Source organism: Fundulus heteroclitus, unplaced genomic scaffold (assembly GCF_011125445.2).
Source record: "Fundulus heteroclitus isolate FHET01 unplaced genomic scaffold, MU-UCD_Fhet_4.1 scaffold_144, whole genome shotgun sequence".
In the NCBI taxonomy this organism is placed as follows: Eukaryota; Metazoa; Chordata; class Actinopteri; order Cyprinodontiformes; family Fundulidae; genus Fundulus; species Fundulus heteroclitus.
In genome coordinates this window covers 80,359-97,548 of record NW_023396556.1, presented here as the reverse complement: position 1 = coordinate 97,548, position 17,190 = coordinate 80,359, and the positions used below count along the sequence as shown (strand labels likewise).

At 37.2% G+C, this 17,190-nt stretch overlaps 1 protein-coding gene across 1 annotated transcript in view; it reads right to left on the bottom strand.

Annotated features, from left to right (window-relative positions):
• LOC105930540 (glutamate receptor, ionotropic, delta 2) overlaps positions 1-17,190 on the bottom strand; it is a gene marked incomplete at its 5' end in the record, with an annotated part of 302,244 nt that overhangs the window by 212,440 nt on the left and 72,614 nt on the right. The window contains 2 exon segments of the mRNA XM_036129181.1: positions 1,613-1,774; positions 8,607-8,780. Coding sequence (XP_035985074.1) covers positions 1,613-1,774; positions 8,607-8,780 — 336 coding nt within the window.

Genomic DNA, 17,190 nt, shown 5'->3' with positions numbered 1-17,190 from the left:
ATGTATTGTGAATTGGCACTACATAATTAAAGTAAACTGAATTGACTGTTTTGATCTCAAACTATGTTGACTTTCACTAAATGATTTAGGTTTATCTAAAAAATACATTCTAACCCATTATAAAAAAGGATTTCTAGTATCTTTGAAAACGGTGGCTGCAGAAAATTGGGAAATTGGTGTTTATATCTATTTTTGTGAAGGAGTATTATCTTAGTTATTTTCCTTCTATTGGGAAATGACCCAATTTGAAATAAGAAATTACACATATGCATAGTGGTTTTAAAATCCCATCAATTACATGTTTAATCAATGTCATCTCAATGCTATGTGAATTAGTGGAGCTTTTGTTCCTTATTTTTTTACTTTATTGAGCAATCCATTTTCTGTTGCATAATTAAGGAATTCTGATTGCAGATTTCTGTTTATTAAGTTACCAAATCTTTTAATTCTGGTGGTTGCCTCAGGTATACCTTTTGTTAAATAATAAACCTGTTTGCAGTCACCCCAGGGTATTTTATCTGATAATTGGGTGTTTCTATTGTAGACTTCTGTAGTAATAAAAAGACTCTTCAAAGCGTAACGATATTTGACCATATTTAATCTAAAAGGCAGAGGGATGTGTACAGCTTCAGTACTGGACTCTCATACACAAACAACGCAGCGGCCTGATTTCCGGGCGTAAGAGAGTGCTGTTCATTTCTCACACAGACATTAAGTAAGACCCATTGTGTCCACCCATTCAGGGACATGTACAGTATGATATCAGTGTTCTGTTCATCACATTGGTGGAGAAGATCATGCTATAATTCAGATATGTCCTTGCTGACACACTTTCCCCTAAACAGTCATTATTTCTAATGCAAGTATGTCAGACTCTGTGCTTCCAGAGTCCGTTTATCTGTAATTTCCATGGCAACCGACTTTGCAGTCCAGTCTCTGTAATTTCATAATCTATAGCACTTTAGCTTAACTTGGTTCTAAATTTAAAAAGAATACATCAAAGCCCTTTGCTATTTTATTCATATTATAATTCTCAATATCTCAAGTAAAATTATGCTTGTTTTATACTCCTCCACAGACAACATGTCTTTATAAACAGGTAAAATGCGTAAGGCTAACAAGTTTGTCTCCTTTTGGTTATTGTAACTAACAATGGTAATGTAGTATGGTGTCGTCCATGTTCAATTCTCTGTTTGTTTTGGTTTATTTTCTTAGATCAGCATTAGTCTTTTACCATCTTGGTTTGTAGTTTTCTTTTGTGTCTAGATTAGTTCCTTTTGATTCAATTATCTTCACTCATTCTCCTTGTTTTATCCTGTTTCAAAGCTGTTCCATATTCCCCTGGTTAGGTCATCTACATCCCATGTCATTATCCATTCATGCCTCAGTATGTAAGCTCCTTGGTTTTCATTGCTCATTACAGTTCCTCCTGTTACTCTGCTCTATGTCCTGCTCATCTTGCAAATTTTCCCTTATTTTTGATTAAATCACTACATTATTTTACAACAGATACTCTCTGTGCCATTTTCCTTTGTTATCCATAAAAAAGACAATCTTATCATTAACCAAAATATTTGTGAATATTATGTTTTCCATGATACAGCAGCCCTACCTTTTTGACAGTCTCCAGCATGCTCTTGCCCCCTTGCCAAGGCTTGGAGTTCTTCCTGATACAGCTCAGGCTGGCCATGCTGTGCCATTTTCTGTCCTCCAACTTTCTGTGGAAGGTGTTGGCCAGCAGCAAAACAGTATCATAGATGTAACGATTGGTGATCTGCAAAGAAAGACATGAGAACACATTTAAAGTTATTAATGGGAGACCTGTCTTGAAACAGCTCAAACAAACTGTATGTGCCAAACTTAATAATTCTATCCTTTTATAACAATAAGACACGTTATGCTATTACTTTGTTAACCCATCTAAATACGTGTGTGTGTGTGTGTGTGTGTGTGTGTGTGTGTGTGTGTGTGTGTGTGTGTGTGTGTGTGTGTGTGTGTGATCTTTTTAATAATTATTAAGCATAATTATTTGTCATTGGATTGTATTAAAACATTTTGGAAGTTGGAAAATTTGGAACATTTCGTTCCAAATTTTCCATTTCTAACAAAACACATAAATGATCACGCCCACACAGAAAAAGAAGCTAAGGAACTGACATTAATTAAAATGTGCCAATAGGTCATTGACACAGACAAGCACAAAAGAGAGCAAGAAGTGAAACAAGAGAGTCCATTCAGTCTTTAATCGATCTGTGAGTGATCTGCTAAGCCTCTTGTCCCCATGTTAATGAGAAAGAGAGCTAGACTAATCACACAAACGAATCTCTTCATACATGCAAACAAATGCAAATGATATGTAACCAGTTTTGAAAACCCAGAAAAGAACATGAGAGCATCAAAGAAATAAAGGCTATAATCTCAAAAGAGACAATTTTATACATCAAAAAGAGCCAGGGAACACTCTTACTTTGTTTTGAACAAACAGGCACAGCTCTACATTTACAACTTCAAAGGATATAGCCATGTGTGTATGTGTATATATATATATATATATATATATATATATATATATATATATATACTTGTTTTTCAAAATATATACGGTTGTCCTCTTTTCAAAAAGCATTTTGCCAAGCTTCAGACATGTCTTTGACTTAAAATACATACATTTGAATGAAATCTTGTTTTGTACTCACAAGGAAGAAAATGTGATGTAATAAGATACATTTGGAATCATACAAAGTGAACCACATCTGAACATTTCACTTCTATTCTTACCGTTAAAATAATGTAACCAATCAGGATTGATTTCCAAATGAAAAGCAAACTGTACTTTCATCTGAAAAGAGGACTTTGGACCAATAAGCAACAGTCCAGTTCTTTTTTCCTTAGACCAGGTAAAACGGTTGTCGCCCATGTGTAGGATTCGTCTGTTCATAGTAGTTCTTGAGGTGTTGACTCCAGCCTTAAGGCCGCTACATGCTCCAAGAAAACTCGCCAACACAGCAAATGACATCACTTTGGTCTCTTGGCACTGTCTTCTCCCTGCTTTGTCTCTACAGCACGTCGGGGCAGAACTTTTGTCTCACAGGCTTTCTGACTACTGTACTGTGATTGGACAGAATGTATATGGTCGTATTTATGTTGGACGATATGTCACACATCTGTCAAATTGCAGTCACGCAGTTCAGTTCAACACTGGTGGTTTAAGCAGTTGAACATGTCAATTCCACTCATTTCTTTTATAAATGATCCTAGCGCAGCAGTCCCAGCCCCGTAGCACCGCAAGCCTCCAGTGTTCGCACTCTTTCCAAACAGCGCCAGAGCACACCATGAGCTATTATGTGTACGCTCCTCAAGCTTTAGCTCTTCGTCAGCTCCGTGCAAGGCTCTCTGTTTCCCCCTCCACCGCCTGATCTTCAGTGATGTGTGTATAGTGGGGCTAACTTCTGCAGGTGAACGTCTCGCGGAGTATGAATAGACAGAGCCAAAACAAACTTTTCTGTGTTCTTCCCACGCCGACTACGAGACAAAAACTCTTTGTTCTAATGGAGTATGCAACCAGCTTTAGTCTGTTTCTTGTGAAGCGCCACCAAATTGTTGAATAAGACTGCAGTTCTCTCCTTTGCTGATACATCTTTACCTACCACACATTTTCACTTAACTTGTTATAAATATGCTACAACACTGTAAACAAGCAGGTGCTTTATCATTGACTTTGTATAGCTTACACTCCTTGTCAAGGATGTAAATGACTTGTCTTCTCCATAAGTGTGGAGCCTACTGACCCAGACTGACAGACCATTTAGGCTCAGGAAACATTTCCAGGTGTTTTGAGTTAACTTGCTGATTGGGGTGTGACACCATGAACATTCCAAGAAAGGCTTGAGATTTCACTCTTTGTGTAATGAATCTATAAATTACTTCAACTTCCATTTTCATTTACATTTTTTTAGATGGATCTCTATTATTTTGTGTTTTCATTATGTATTTGATCTGTCCTTTTTCATGAAAAAAATCACTATACAGTATAACCCCTCCCCCCCTCCAAAAAAAAAAAAACAACAACCACCTTCCATTTTTGCCCAGATTTGTAGTTGAAGAATTTGGAGGTACAGTATATCTTTTTTCTACATTGTCCCATTTAATCTGTACAACCAATGTGACTTAAACAGATAATCAGTGGGATAAAAGAACCATCTTGCTTAGCAAGTTGTTTCAGCACTGCTCGTTTTTTTTCTTTTCTTCAAAACTAGTATCAGAGAGCATGTCAAAATGCATTGAAAACCAGGACAAGAAAAAGCTTGCCATTTAATGTACATCTAACTTATTTCATAATCTTGGAGCTTTGTCAAAGTCCTGTTTGAATTGTTTTTCCATACAGTCATTGTCTAAATAGTTTTTTGATTAAAAAATACAGTGAAATTGTGTGTGTGTGTGTGTGTGTGTGTGTGTGTGTGTGTGTGTGTGTGTGTGTGTGTGTGTGTGTGTGTGTGTGTGTGTATGTGTGGTCAGCCTGAGTTTATGTGCTTCATTGTAGTGTGAAATTGGGCTTCTAGGTCCCTCCTCGAGTGTTGAGCTGATCTGTTACCTCACAGTGTAAAAAGGGCACTAAAACGAAGTCAAATTTTCTTGAAATTCGTGTATTTGTACTTATTTGAGCAGGCAGATAAGATTATCTGCCAATGTAATAATTATTTTTACCCCTAAAATAAGATAATGAGATATACTGCACTTGAAATAAGATGATAGAGATGTGTTGTTCCTATTTTAAGAGTAAAAATCTTATTGTATTGGCAGATCAATTGAACTTGCCTGCTCAAATCAATGACAAATACACTCAGCAAACAGGCTTAGATCAGAGGCAACCTGTTGCCTCCAATTTAAGCCTGTTTGCTGTTGTGATGACCCGGATAACTGAGAATTTACACAGGCATGACAAATACACTCAAATCAAGACGATCTAATGTGCTTTTAGTTCCCTTTTTGCACTGCAGTATGCTCCTTTTATTTGCTAAAGTTCTCTCCCAACCTCTATTTCATCTTACAAGGTAAACCACTAACCACACACATGCACACATATGTATATGTTCAAACAGTCAATTTAAATGTAAAATGTACAAATATTCAGAAGACAATCATAGGATTCGTTCAGTCCTCGACAGCAGAATGAACTCAAAAGCCTACCCTGTGAACCATTAAAATAATATATATATACTTAAAGGGCTTCGTTATTAATTAACCTTCATAAGATCTTGTTTCATATTTGGACAGGCAAGATTAAATTGCACACATCCTCATGAGCAAGAGCTCTTTATTAACCTTCCAGGTATAAATTACTGTAATTCATTAGAAGTTCATATAAAAATGAAATATGTAGCATCTCACCATACGTTGCGACACACATATATGCCCTGCTTATGGTTGATGAAAGCATAGAACAAGGCAAGCCAGGAAAGGAAGATATCCACAAAAACATTACGACCACATTTCTGTCATCTGTATAGTTTCATCTTTCATCAAATATGTTCCTCTAGGGTATTGTGTCGCTACATCAATCAAGAGAACATTAACTCAATTTTACAAGTTTGTCTTGATGCAAAAATAAGACTCTGTCCCCTTTTCTCCATTCAATTTGATGACAGCTTGATTGCTCTTGTACCCATACCCATAAACTGTCAGCCTGTAGGGCATTTATCCAAACAACAAAGGAAAACACACACACAAACTTTCACTGTTTAAATAACATAAGAATCAAAATCTGTGGAATTAGATCAATACATAAGAATGTAACAAATGTTTCTAAACTGATCAAGCTTGTCTTACAGTTACAGTCAGTGACAATGTCAAATCAACATATGATTTATTCTGAAGTCTTTGAATCATGAGAAAACCCTAATATTATAACAATAAAACACAAGGAGGGCAGGCAGTTTGATCCATTCTTCTGAATAGGAATCAAACATGGTAAAAAATAAACACCTGGGAATTGCAATCTTTAGGTTCTCCAACTGCTCAGGGAGGTTATATTCTCAGGCTCAAGTTTGGAAATTATCCTACAGTCAATTTAGCCCCATAATTATTCCTACTTTGGCTCAGAGTCATGGTAAAAGCTCCATTGTAGCCCCAGTTTATGTCTGCTGGTACAAAAGCAGCTTTTATTCAGGCTCTTCCAAAGCGTATCAAGTGGCACATTTCATGTTTCACTTATTTTGCATCATCTGATTATCTTTGTCTCAACCTCTTGGAACTTTAAAATGCTGTTTGATTTAAAATGTAGAGTAGTTTCACAGGCTTCAATCTAAAGCTTTTTCTGACCGACTGTTTGTTCTAAGTCTTCTCATTAGCCCAGGCCATTATCTGCTATACACACTATTTACTTGGGCACATTTTTATGTTTTAAAGAACATTTGAAATCCCTATGCCTGTACATACCTGGCCACCTTTCACTGAGATGTTCTGCTGAAAGTTCTTGGGCCTCATTGTTCAGAATTTGTCCTGGCACAAAATGTAAACCCAGAAGATTTTTCACACACCCTTTTACAGTACAAGTTAACTGCACAGAATGAATGATCCAGTTTGGATGTAATTTGCTATACATAAAGTCCTGAGATTTTAGAAAAAAACATTGATGGCTTTGTCATTAAACCACTTTGCAACTTAGGGATGGTATTTGTTTTTTTTATTGAATCAGATTTTAAACGTAAAGGTATACATATTATCCATTCTGTTGCAGTGATGTATTTTAGTAAAATCAGCAGTAAGAGGGAACAGTTTGATTTTTTTTGTTTTATAGTTATATTTCAGTAAGTTAAAAGGCAAAGGGGCAAAATGTAAATAAAATAAAATAAATCACCCCTTTTACAATTTTACCAGCACTGTTATAACTGAGTAAGGCATTTGTAGTGAGAATAGATATATTTGTATTGCTTTGCATGCACTTGTAACCATGAGCCATGAGTAAATGCATAGAAAACCCAGGGAAAACGCCAATTACTGTTACTCTGATTTTGTTTACTTCTTTTTTTCAGTGGATTAATTCTTAAACACAGCTTAGGTTCCTGCCATGATGGTTGCTACAATGTGTTGCAGTTTACTCAAAAGCCTGGGCAGATATAAAGGGAATAGTTTGATTGTTATAAAGGGGACGTATCAAGCTTTCAATTCCTTCTTTGTTAAATCAAAATCATAATTTAAATCATTCAAGTAAGTAGTCTGTATTAAATAGAACTGCAATGCTTTGGCCTAAATTCCTCATTATTGTTTTCCCACAGCCTGACTTTTACCTTGAGATTTTTGTCTGTGGGACTGCACCTTAAACTGTATATAATTTTAAATTTGCACCAGCCAGAAAACAAAATTGAATTGTGAACCATTTTCTATTGCAAACGTCAACATCAACGATTCACTATATACATTTTACTCAGATTGATACGTTTATTGTTTTACTTTGTATGTTTATAAAACTTGTTCTTGAAACCTGAGTAGCTGTCAGATTTTTACCTAAATAAATTATCTTTCACTTTTATCCATTAATTTTTTTCAATTTGTGATTTAAATAGATGCATGGTACACCAAGCACACACGGGATTTTGATCAGGTGAACTAAATAACACTGATCTCTTCAGTATTGCACCTGTTATTGGGTAAAATATACAGTATTACACAGTAAGTGGGCATTTTGTTCTTAAAGTTAAGTCATTGGGGGAAGCAAAAGTGTGCAAGTGCCTAGATTTGAGCAAGTGTGTCAAGGACCAGATAGTGCTGGTTTCATGACTGGGTTAGAGCATCTTCAAATTGACAATGTTTGTGGAGTGTTCTGCTTCTGCAATGGTCAGTATGTATCAAAAGTGGCAGAAAAAGCAAGGAATACTGGCAAATTGGTGATTGGGTCATGTTTGGGCCAATATTCTGCTGGGAAACCTTGGGTCCTGCCGTCTACGTGCATGTTACTTTTACACATATCAACTACTCAAGTGTAGCTGCAGACCATGTACACCCTTGATGGAAAATGTTTCCATCAAGGCTGTGGTCTCATTCCACAGGACAATGTACTCTGCCATAAAGCAAAAAAAAAAAAAATGGTTCAGGGTTGGTTTGAGGAGCAGAGCAACAGGTTTGATATGTGTACTTGGCTTCCAAGCTCCTCTCACCTCAATCTAATGGGGCATCTTTAGGAGGTGCTTTCTGAAAACAAACAAGTCTGATCAATGGTAACCCTAACTTGCAACTTATAGGGTTGCTAACTGTTAACATTTTAATGCAGGATTATACTGCACACTCTCAGTATATTAGTGTAATCCATGCCTTGACAGGTTGAGGCTGAGAAAGAAGTGTCATCAACACGCCATTAGGCAAGTGGCTATAATTTTATACTTTATACATGTAGATGATTTGCAATACACGTTAAACACACAGATATGTTTGATCTATACATTTGCATATTGCCAAAAGAAATAAAATAAAATAAAAATGTCACAGAACAGCAATTGCCATCCACCAACTTCAGAACTGTGTTAGTTCTGTCCCTGGCATCTCTACACTTTCATGTTCCTTTCAAATTCCTTGATCATCATTAATCTGGACAAATCCCCATACCAACTCACCTCAAGCTGCTGAGCCTTCGGGCTTTTAGGGTCACAGAGGGACGTGTTAATCCTGTGGTTGTGTTTGACACAGCGTTGAGTTGTGTTCTGGGGCATTGGGAACATCTGGCGAACTAAAGTCAGCCGGCCAATTGACTTCATGACTAACTCCTGTAAGTCATAGTCTGAGATCTCCTGTAAGGGTGTAAACAGAGGACATTTCTTAGTAAGAAGTGGAGATGAGAGTTTAGGAATAATGAATTGGGAGTAAATAAGAAACATTTTCCAGGAACTTTATTCAAAAACTGTCTCACAAACATGTTAACTAGCCAGTGTAGATGAAAGAAATATACATGGAAAAGGGTGGAAAGAAATTATAGGTTGTGTGTCTGTGTAAGCTCATGTAATTGTTATCGCCATGCATGTTTGCACGTCCTCGGTATGTCCTTGCGAAACCTTGAGGGAGGACTCATTGCTAATTTTAGCTCTAGGACAACATCTCCCTGCCACTCTCCATTCATGGATTTCCATCCATCCTCTGTGCAAGCGGGTCACATGATGACAAGATAAGAACTGACATTTATCGTCACTGGTGGAGGTAACGGCATCACAGACCAAGGCAGCCTTTGCTTTTTTTTGTGTACATGTTTGGATATTCTCTGGCTCTGTGTCTGCTTGGCCATCCTGTGTAAGCTTGTTGGTTTGTGTAAACCTGTGTGCATGTGCTTATTATGGGTTTGTTTGGCAACCCTCCACTCAAGCAAAACATGTTTGATACCCTTTAATTTTTACATGACATCACAGTTGACAGCATGCATAGTACTTTGGATAAATGAGCTTGAATATACATAAACAAGTTATCACACACTGTTTATATGCAGAGCTCTGATATTAAAGGCATCACACCTCATTGACTAATATCAGTAGATTTTAATTGAAGGTAATTAAGATTAATTAAGATTTGTATGTCATTGTAGTATGATCAATGCTGATGATATCCATTTTTGTGCAGGCAATAATGCAATACCCAATGTGATATGTTATAATTAGGCTGTACCGTAGCCTTTCCCCTTCATGCTCAAAATATTTCCCTACAAAAAAAACTGCTGCAGTAAATCACGTATGCAGTTTGCATCAGTTTTTGTTAATCTTATTTTACTGTCAAATCTTGTTTCATTTTCTCAAAACATTACAAGTGAAGAAATGAAAAAAATCTACCATTAATAATAATAATAATAATAATAATAATAATAATAATAATAATAATAATAATAATATACGACAAAGTGGTAATTCTGCCTTCAGGAACAGAACTCTTTAGTAAGGAATTTATTGCCTTTTTGGGTTGATACGTGCCAAAACTCCAAAAGAGTTGTCTACATAAAGGTTCTTTAAGAGGGTTTTGTAACAAAGTTATCAAAAAAAACGTTTAGAACTGAGAAAAAAATGCTTAACCCTGCTAAACAGGCAGAGTTGTGGGCCAAAAGAGAATTAAGATTCACTGCAGGCAGTCAAGGGCATACAAAGAAAAATCGGCTGGCATAAATGATCCAGACGGCTTCACTCAAAGCATCTAAACTCAAACAAATATAGATGCAGCAGTGCACAGGAATACTAAACACCTGCAAATATAAACAGAAACCTACCAGGAAACTATAATTTTGAGTTTTGTCCTTAAAGCATAAATCTTCCACTGTCATGCTCTATTTCCTTCTCTGTCTGATTTAACAGTCACCACCCGGTATGACTTTCAGTGCCCTCAAACTTGTTAGCCCTTTAACAACTACGCTTAAACGAATGTGACACAGATACACAGTGAATAACACATGCCTGTGTGTACAGGAAACAACCACATTCGAGTCATGATAAAGAAGCACTATTTGTGCCAAGTCAGCATTCAGGTCATACTCAAATCAGTCTTAAGTAGGCTTCACTCGTCCTATTTGATCTCTAGGTCAGTAAAATAAGATTAGAATAAATTAAAGACTCGATAGCTTTGTTTGATAATCTTAAAATAGAAAAAAAGAAAAGAAAAAAGAAGGTAAAAGTCGTCTGCCACTGATCCGAGACCATTTTGCGGGGTATATCCCGACAGCCCTATTCTCAGCAACACACTGAAACTGCAGCTCATTCCGGGGAGTCCCAATGGCTTCTAAAGGCCAGAAGGGATACACAGTTCCTCTATCAATTGCTAGCGTCTCTTTCCATTGGGACATACCCAGAAACCTTCAAATAGTGGGGCCCAGGAGGAGTCCTGATCAGATGCTGCAACTGACACTGTATGATGCAGAGGACCAGTGGCACTACGTCAAGCTCCCATCTTTTCACCCTGTTTCTTAGACTACCTACCCCTCAGTGGAAGCTCATTCCAGCATATTTTTAGTTGCTTGTGTCTAAGATCTAATTTTCATTCATTCATAATAAATATCTCATAACCATTGAAGACGGGTAGAACATAAACAGATGTGTAAAGCAAGTTTTATTTTTTGGCTCAGGTTTTTCTTTGCCACAGCAGACTGGAGCAATGCCTGTAATACTGCAAATGATGCCACAGTTTGTTTATCTATTTACCAGAAAATTAAAGGATCATTGGTGAACAAAATAGATGGATACTTGAACTTTTCCTTTTAAGGCAAATATTACCCCCTAACTCCTAGAGTACGTAATTACTTTTTCCTAAAATAAACAGTCTCACTTAATCCAAAAGAAGGTATGCCGTGGATATGGCTATGAATGAATCCCTGATGAAACTCAACTCCCAGTACCTATTCTTGGTCTAAATGCCTGTGAGTATTTCAGCTGAACCCAATATAATTCTAGTTGTATATGTTTTAGGTGATACATTGTCAGAACATTATAGTCACCGACCATGCTGAGGTTGTCCTACAGAATCTACAGCTGTGATAAATATATATATTTCTGACAAGAAACATGGAAATAAGAGACTGCCACATCCTGAACAACATTGGTGAGTAAATAGTAATAAAGCTAATGGAAAGCAGAATGTGATATCCCTACACTTTAGAGCCACCAAGTTAGCAAGTAGATATAAATGATTTAGTTTGGAATAAGGGTAGAAAAAAGAAATTCTGATCAGGACAGTTTTTAAAGGCTTCATTTACAGGATGCAATTAACTCATTGTCATGTTTGCCTAAATTCCAATAATCCAGTCAGCCATTTGCTCGGAATCAAGATTGGCAGTAAAGTAGCATTAATACTCCATATTTCTTAGAGAAAATCAAATTATGTTTTAATAACAACAATTATTACTGACAGAGGAAAACCGAGACCTTATTCTGTGCAAAGTATTCAGTGGTGTTATCTAAAAACTGAAACTCTGGGTAGGCTGTAACAGCCATGATACACAGCAACTCAAATCTAAAGGGAAATTTTAACTATTTTTGTCACTTGCTCCAGGTGTTTGGGTTTTTGGTTTTCTTTTGTGTTTATTATGTTTTGAGCATTTTCTTGTTGTTTATTGTGTTCTAACAGCTCTTACCATGTTCTGTCAATTTTGCCATTAGGAGTTTTGCCACAGAAGTTCTTTATTCTTTATTGTTATTCTTTTGGATTATATCACTTATACTGTAGATAACAATTTTTCCTGAATGTAGCTTATTGTGTCTGGAAGTGTAATATTAAAGGTGTATAGCCACATTATTTGAGTTTTTTATATGTATAGTTCAGTAGCTCACTCTGATTGCATACAAACATTTTTATGGCAACATGACAGAACAGACAAAGGGAGAGGTTCAAGGATAGGGAGGGATGGGCTGGTGAGCAACATGCCCTCCCAGGAAGCCAGCTCCCCCGCTGACTCCGATAGGCACCCCTGTTCTCCAAAACCCACACGAAGAAGGAGGCACCACTAGCAGTGGCACCAAAATCTGTGGGGTCCGAAGCTAGAGCAAAGCACGTTGTCCCGAGAATCAACTGCAAATCGGAACCAACATTACACCTCCCCCAGACCATTCTGACTCCCCAAAAAACTCCTCCAGTCAGCCTGCCCACTGAAACCATATGGATAAAATTAGCACCAAGTCCTCATGGACCAAGACCAAGACAAGGAGCCAGAGCCAAACAAGTCACAGACAACATAAGACAATAGACACCCAGGTTGGGTTCACCCCACTCCCTCCTTCCCATCCCCCCACCAGAAGAATGCAGTCCCTGAAGGGGAGAGCATCTGCCACGAGATATTAATAACCATACTCCCCACCAGCTTGAGAGGCCCCAAGGTCCGCAAGCGCATTAGAGGCCCCGGGTGGGGCCAGACATGATTCTCAGGACCCAAGCCCCCAAGGCCCTGCCAGGATACCTGGCCAAGGGCGCCACACCCCAGGAACCCCGAGCCCCAGACCCAACCCAGGAGCAGCACAGCTACCAGGCCAGTAACCCACATCTGCTGGCACAAATTCGCCCTAGAGTATCGCAAGTAGCTACCACGGAGGTCCCTAAAGCCCCACCCCAGCGGAAGTCGCAGACCTCGGAACCAGACCCACCGGACCCCCCAAATCCCAGGTTAACATCCCCCCCCCACCCCCACCACACACACACACACACACATAAGCCACAACACCCCACAGGATAAATCCAACGGACCTCCACCCCCACTAGATGATGGAGCCAATCAGCTGTCATCCTAAAACCCTGCCTAAGAGTATTAGCTCATTGGTTCACCCCTGGATTTTTCCCCTACCTTGCCTGTACTCTCCCAGTTTTGCCATCTGATTCTGTGCCCATGCTCCACATCCTCTTCTCCACGTACCTGGCTGTAAGTTTCTGTCCTTCGTTCTCATTAAATCGTTCTATTCACCATGCTTCTCCAAAGTTCCGATCTGCCATTTGGTCCTGCCCCTAACCCATAAATCATGACAAATTGTTTAAAATCAACTAGAGGTTTTAGACTGCAAGCATTCCCAGAAACAGCCAAACATGGGTGGCATAAGAAGGGCTCCTGTCAATCTCACTCCATTACCAGGTAGGAATAAAATCCTTGTCTTCAGTGCTCTATTTGTCATCTTGACAATCTTTCCTGATTCTTCAACTCACTACAAAGCTCTTTTGCCAATTCTTCTGCCTTTTTCTCAATGAGAACACTAATACCTTATTTTCCCACATAGTCATACATAGGTGAGAATAAGACCGTTCCTGCATATACCTCTACCATCCACATGACTTGAGAGTGTGTGCATTGTTGTGTTTATAAATTGTAAAGCTATTTTTGAATGAAACAAACTAAAATTAAACTCAAAGAACACACTCCTACCAAAAAAATATTTGTCTTGGAAAGGAAGAAAAATACAAAGCAAGGACTCATAAACCTAGATGGTGGTGAAAGAAAAATAATAATGGAAAACTGAAATCAGTGTAAGACAATGTAAATTGGACCAGTAACATTTAAGATATGCATCTCATATATCCTGGTGAACTTTAAGAGGGGGGGGGGGGGATAACATGGCCTGAAATTAGCATATTTTAGTGCATTCACTTGCAACGTGTGTTTCATCTGAACAAACCATTAAGACATCTTTAGCACTACAGCCGAATGCTCGGGTTTTGAATCATTGTCCAATTTCTAGTGGCACAAAATTTTCTTAGAATGTGTACATTTTACGCAAACATAAAAATCCACCCAATTTTCGTGAGGCTTTTAGAGTACACCATTTTATAGGATCACAAGTTTCAAAATTACATTGAGTTTATGCTGCTTGTTTCCCCCTAAATTGCCAAATGGAAGGAAAATAACTTTAAAAAATGACTTTAAAAGAGTCTGTAACAGGAATGGTGAAAAGTGGCTGAAGAACAGAAAATGGAATTTGATGAAGAGATTTAGAATGAGTAAGGTCAATAGTGGAATTATCCTCCAAACGTAAGAGAATGACAGGAAGCAAAAAAAGTAATAAGCATCTTTTATCATTTCTTGTCTTCATAACTTCACATCCTCTGATCCTCAGAGGAGAGAATGTGATGGGTGACAGAAGGATGATCAATTATAAGCTGTGAACTCCCCTTCAGTGGTGCTGGCTGACTGTTGGCTGTAGATAAAGCTGAGTTATGACAACCATAGAGTATCCTCTCATGCATAATAATCCATTGGGATAGAAAGCACTTTTGCACATTGAAATATCCATTCTCCAAAGAAATAGTATTACATTATACAGAAGAATGCATTCCAACTCATCTACTCTCATCAACAGTTGACACAGCTTATGGTATACTGTGCTTAGGCTTGATTTTTTGGAATTTTATGAATACATTGAGAGTTTGGTATGTTTTACATACGGTAAGAAAATGCTGAGATGTAAAATGAAACAAATAAAAATCTACTGAACAAGATTAATTAATCTTAAATAAAAGCCCAAATAAAAAAAAGTCACATAAAACTAATAAAAAATCAAAAAAATGTGCCTATATCCAGAGGTCAGCTGGCAAGGGGTGGTTTCACACATTTTAAAGTTACAGCCAAAAGAGATGCCCTTTTGAAATATTCAATGAGTGAAGCCAGTAACCAATAAAAATTGGTTGTACCGATAGATTTGTGATATTTATTAAAGTGCAGAGCCCAACGTTCCTCTTCCTTTTTTTCCCCTTAAGTGCATTGGCATTTGAAGAAAGCCAAAATATTATTAAAGGGTTCTCTGAAGTACTTGGGGGAAAATGGGGACAATGTTGTTGCAACGTTTCATCTACAGCAAATAGGAAAAATAAAAATAAAAATCTAAACCTTCATATAGCAGAACTGGCATCTTTATGGTTGCATGCAGTTGTTCCTGCAAAATCATTGAATGTCATACATACTAACATTTGTTTGAAATAGAAATACTTGGCATACCTTGATAAGTAATAGGGCTGCTGAGCCTTGTGGCATTTAAGAGAATTATTATCATCACAGGCTCTGACTTAAAAAAAGAACACAGAGGAAGAATCTCACGTGCCCTGAAATCGTTCAGCGAGTAGCTTTTCTTGTTTATACCAAATTAAGCTTTCACCATTCCTACTGTAAATGCTGTTTTTTTCTCTTTCCTTATACATCTTGTGGAATACATGGTTCGGTGTGTGTGTGTGTGTGTGTGTGTGTGTGTGTGTGTGTTGGCAAGAAAAGAATTCAGAAAGCCAAAAACACCCAAATAAGTAGCTTTCTATCTAATTTGGTTTTGTTTCTGATACATGTAATTTATGAGAAGTAAACCCAAAGAAGCTTTTTTTGGAAAGTGTCTTTAAATGTCCAAAAAAGTACTATATACATTTGATGCATTATTATTATGAAATGAAGTGAAAATTATTAAAATGTTACAGCCAGCCAAAAACACTAATTCTCTTCTGACAATAATTACTCTGATCACTGACCATAAATATGGATCAGAGAAATTTATCAGAAACATATGATACACTCTAGAGTTTGATAAAGCTCTTAAGTATCTTAAGTCTAAAATTCAGTAATCAGAAGAGATAATCAGTAATACTAATTTTGAAAATCATGTTGGCTTTAGTTTTTGAAATAGGCAGTGGGAGTAAACACTGTGCAAAAAAGATTCTAAGCATAACCAAATTTGCCATTGAAAGTTTCAGATTATTAAAAAGTCTTAGAGGACTGTTTTAGCTACTAAACAGCAGTGCAAAAATGTAGCAGTAAGATTATAAATTGTATTTCAGTAAAATGTAGTTATTTAAACCTTTCTAATAGCAAAAAGCTCTATATTTTGTCTGTTTCATTCATAGCCATTAAGAAGCTTTCTTGCCGTCTCTTGTCTACATGTAGCTTCTGTGACTGTTTCATTGCTTTGTGCTTAAGCTCTTTAAAGTCTGCAAGAGTCCTTTTGTGCTTTGGCAGCACTCTTAAAAGTTTTTTTTTATTTAGGTCAGAGCTTATGCTGCCCACTTTAAGCTGTCCATCTTTTCCTTTCTCACTATTATGTTGTGCGGTTTGACACATGCCTAGGTTGCTGCGAAACTGAAACTCAGGGCAAAAATTTCCTTCACTTGGTCATGCATTTTCTTTTAAATTGCATGGTTAATTTTCAAAATTTCATCACACCTAATCAAAATTGTTGAATAAAGATAAACTTTGGTTTCTTGTGTTAAAAGAACATCACCCAAGAAAGACTGACACTTATCTTTGGAAGTTTAAAGCAAAAACTAATCTAGCCTCTCAAAGCCTGTTCTCTCAAAATTGGCTCCTTTTGACATTTTCACCCTATTGGGTTCAGTAAATTGCATAGGTTATCAAATGGAGTATAAAAACACTCCAGATGGCTGCAGGTCAGTCTGAAGGCCATTAGTTATCAGCCACAGTTTTCCCCTTTTATGTCTTAACCTTCAGAATTCTATTTTCCAATGTTGTTTTAGCCATACCATTAAAACTCCCTGATGACATTACATACTGAAATAATTGTCTTTGTTAATTGCCTTGTGTTCTTTAAAAAAATATGTTCTTTGACAAAACCAATTTGTTTAAACTGGCAAAGCTAAAATAAACTAAAAAAATCTATTATTTTGAAGGCATAAATAAAATAGTTAATTGGTTATTGTCAAGATATTACAAATGATGTGCTTACCATACAGGGACCCCAATAATTCTTGGCTGTGTAATGTGAGAGAGGT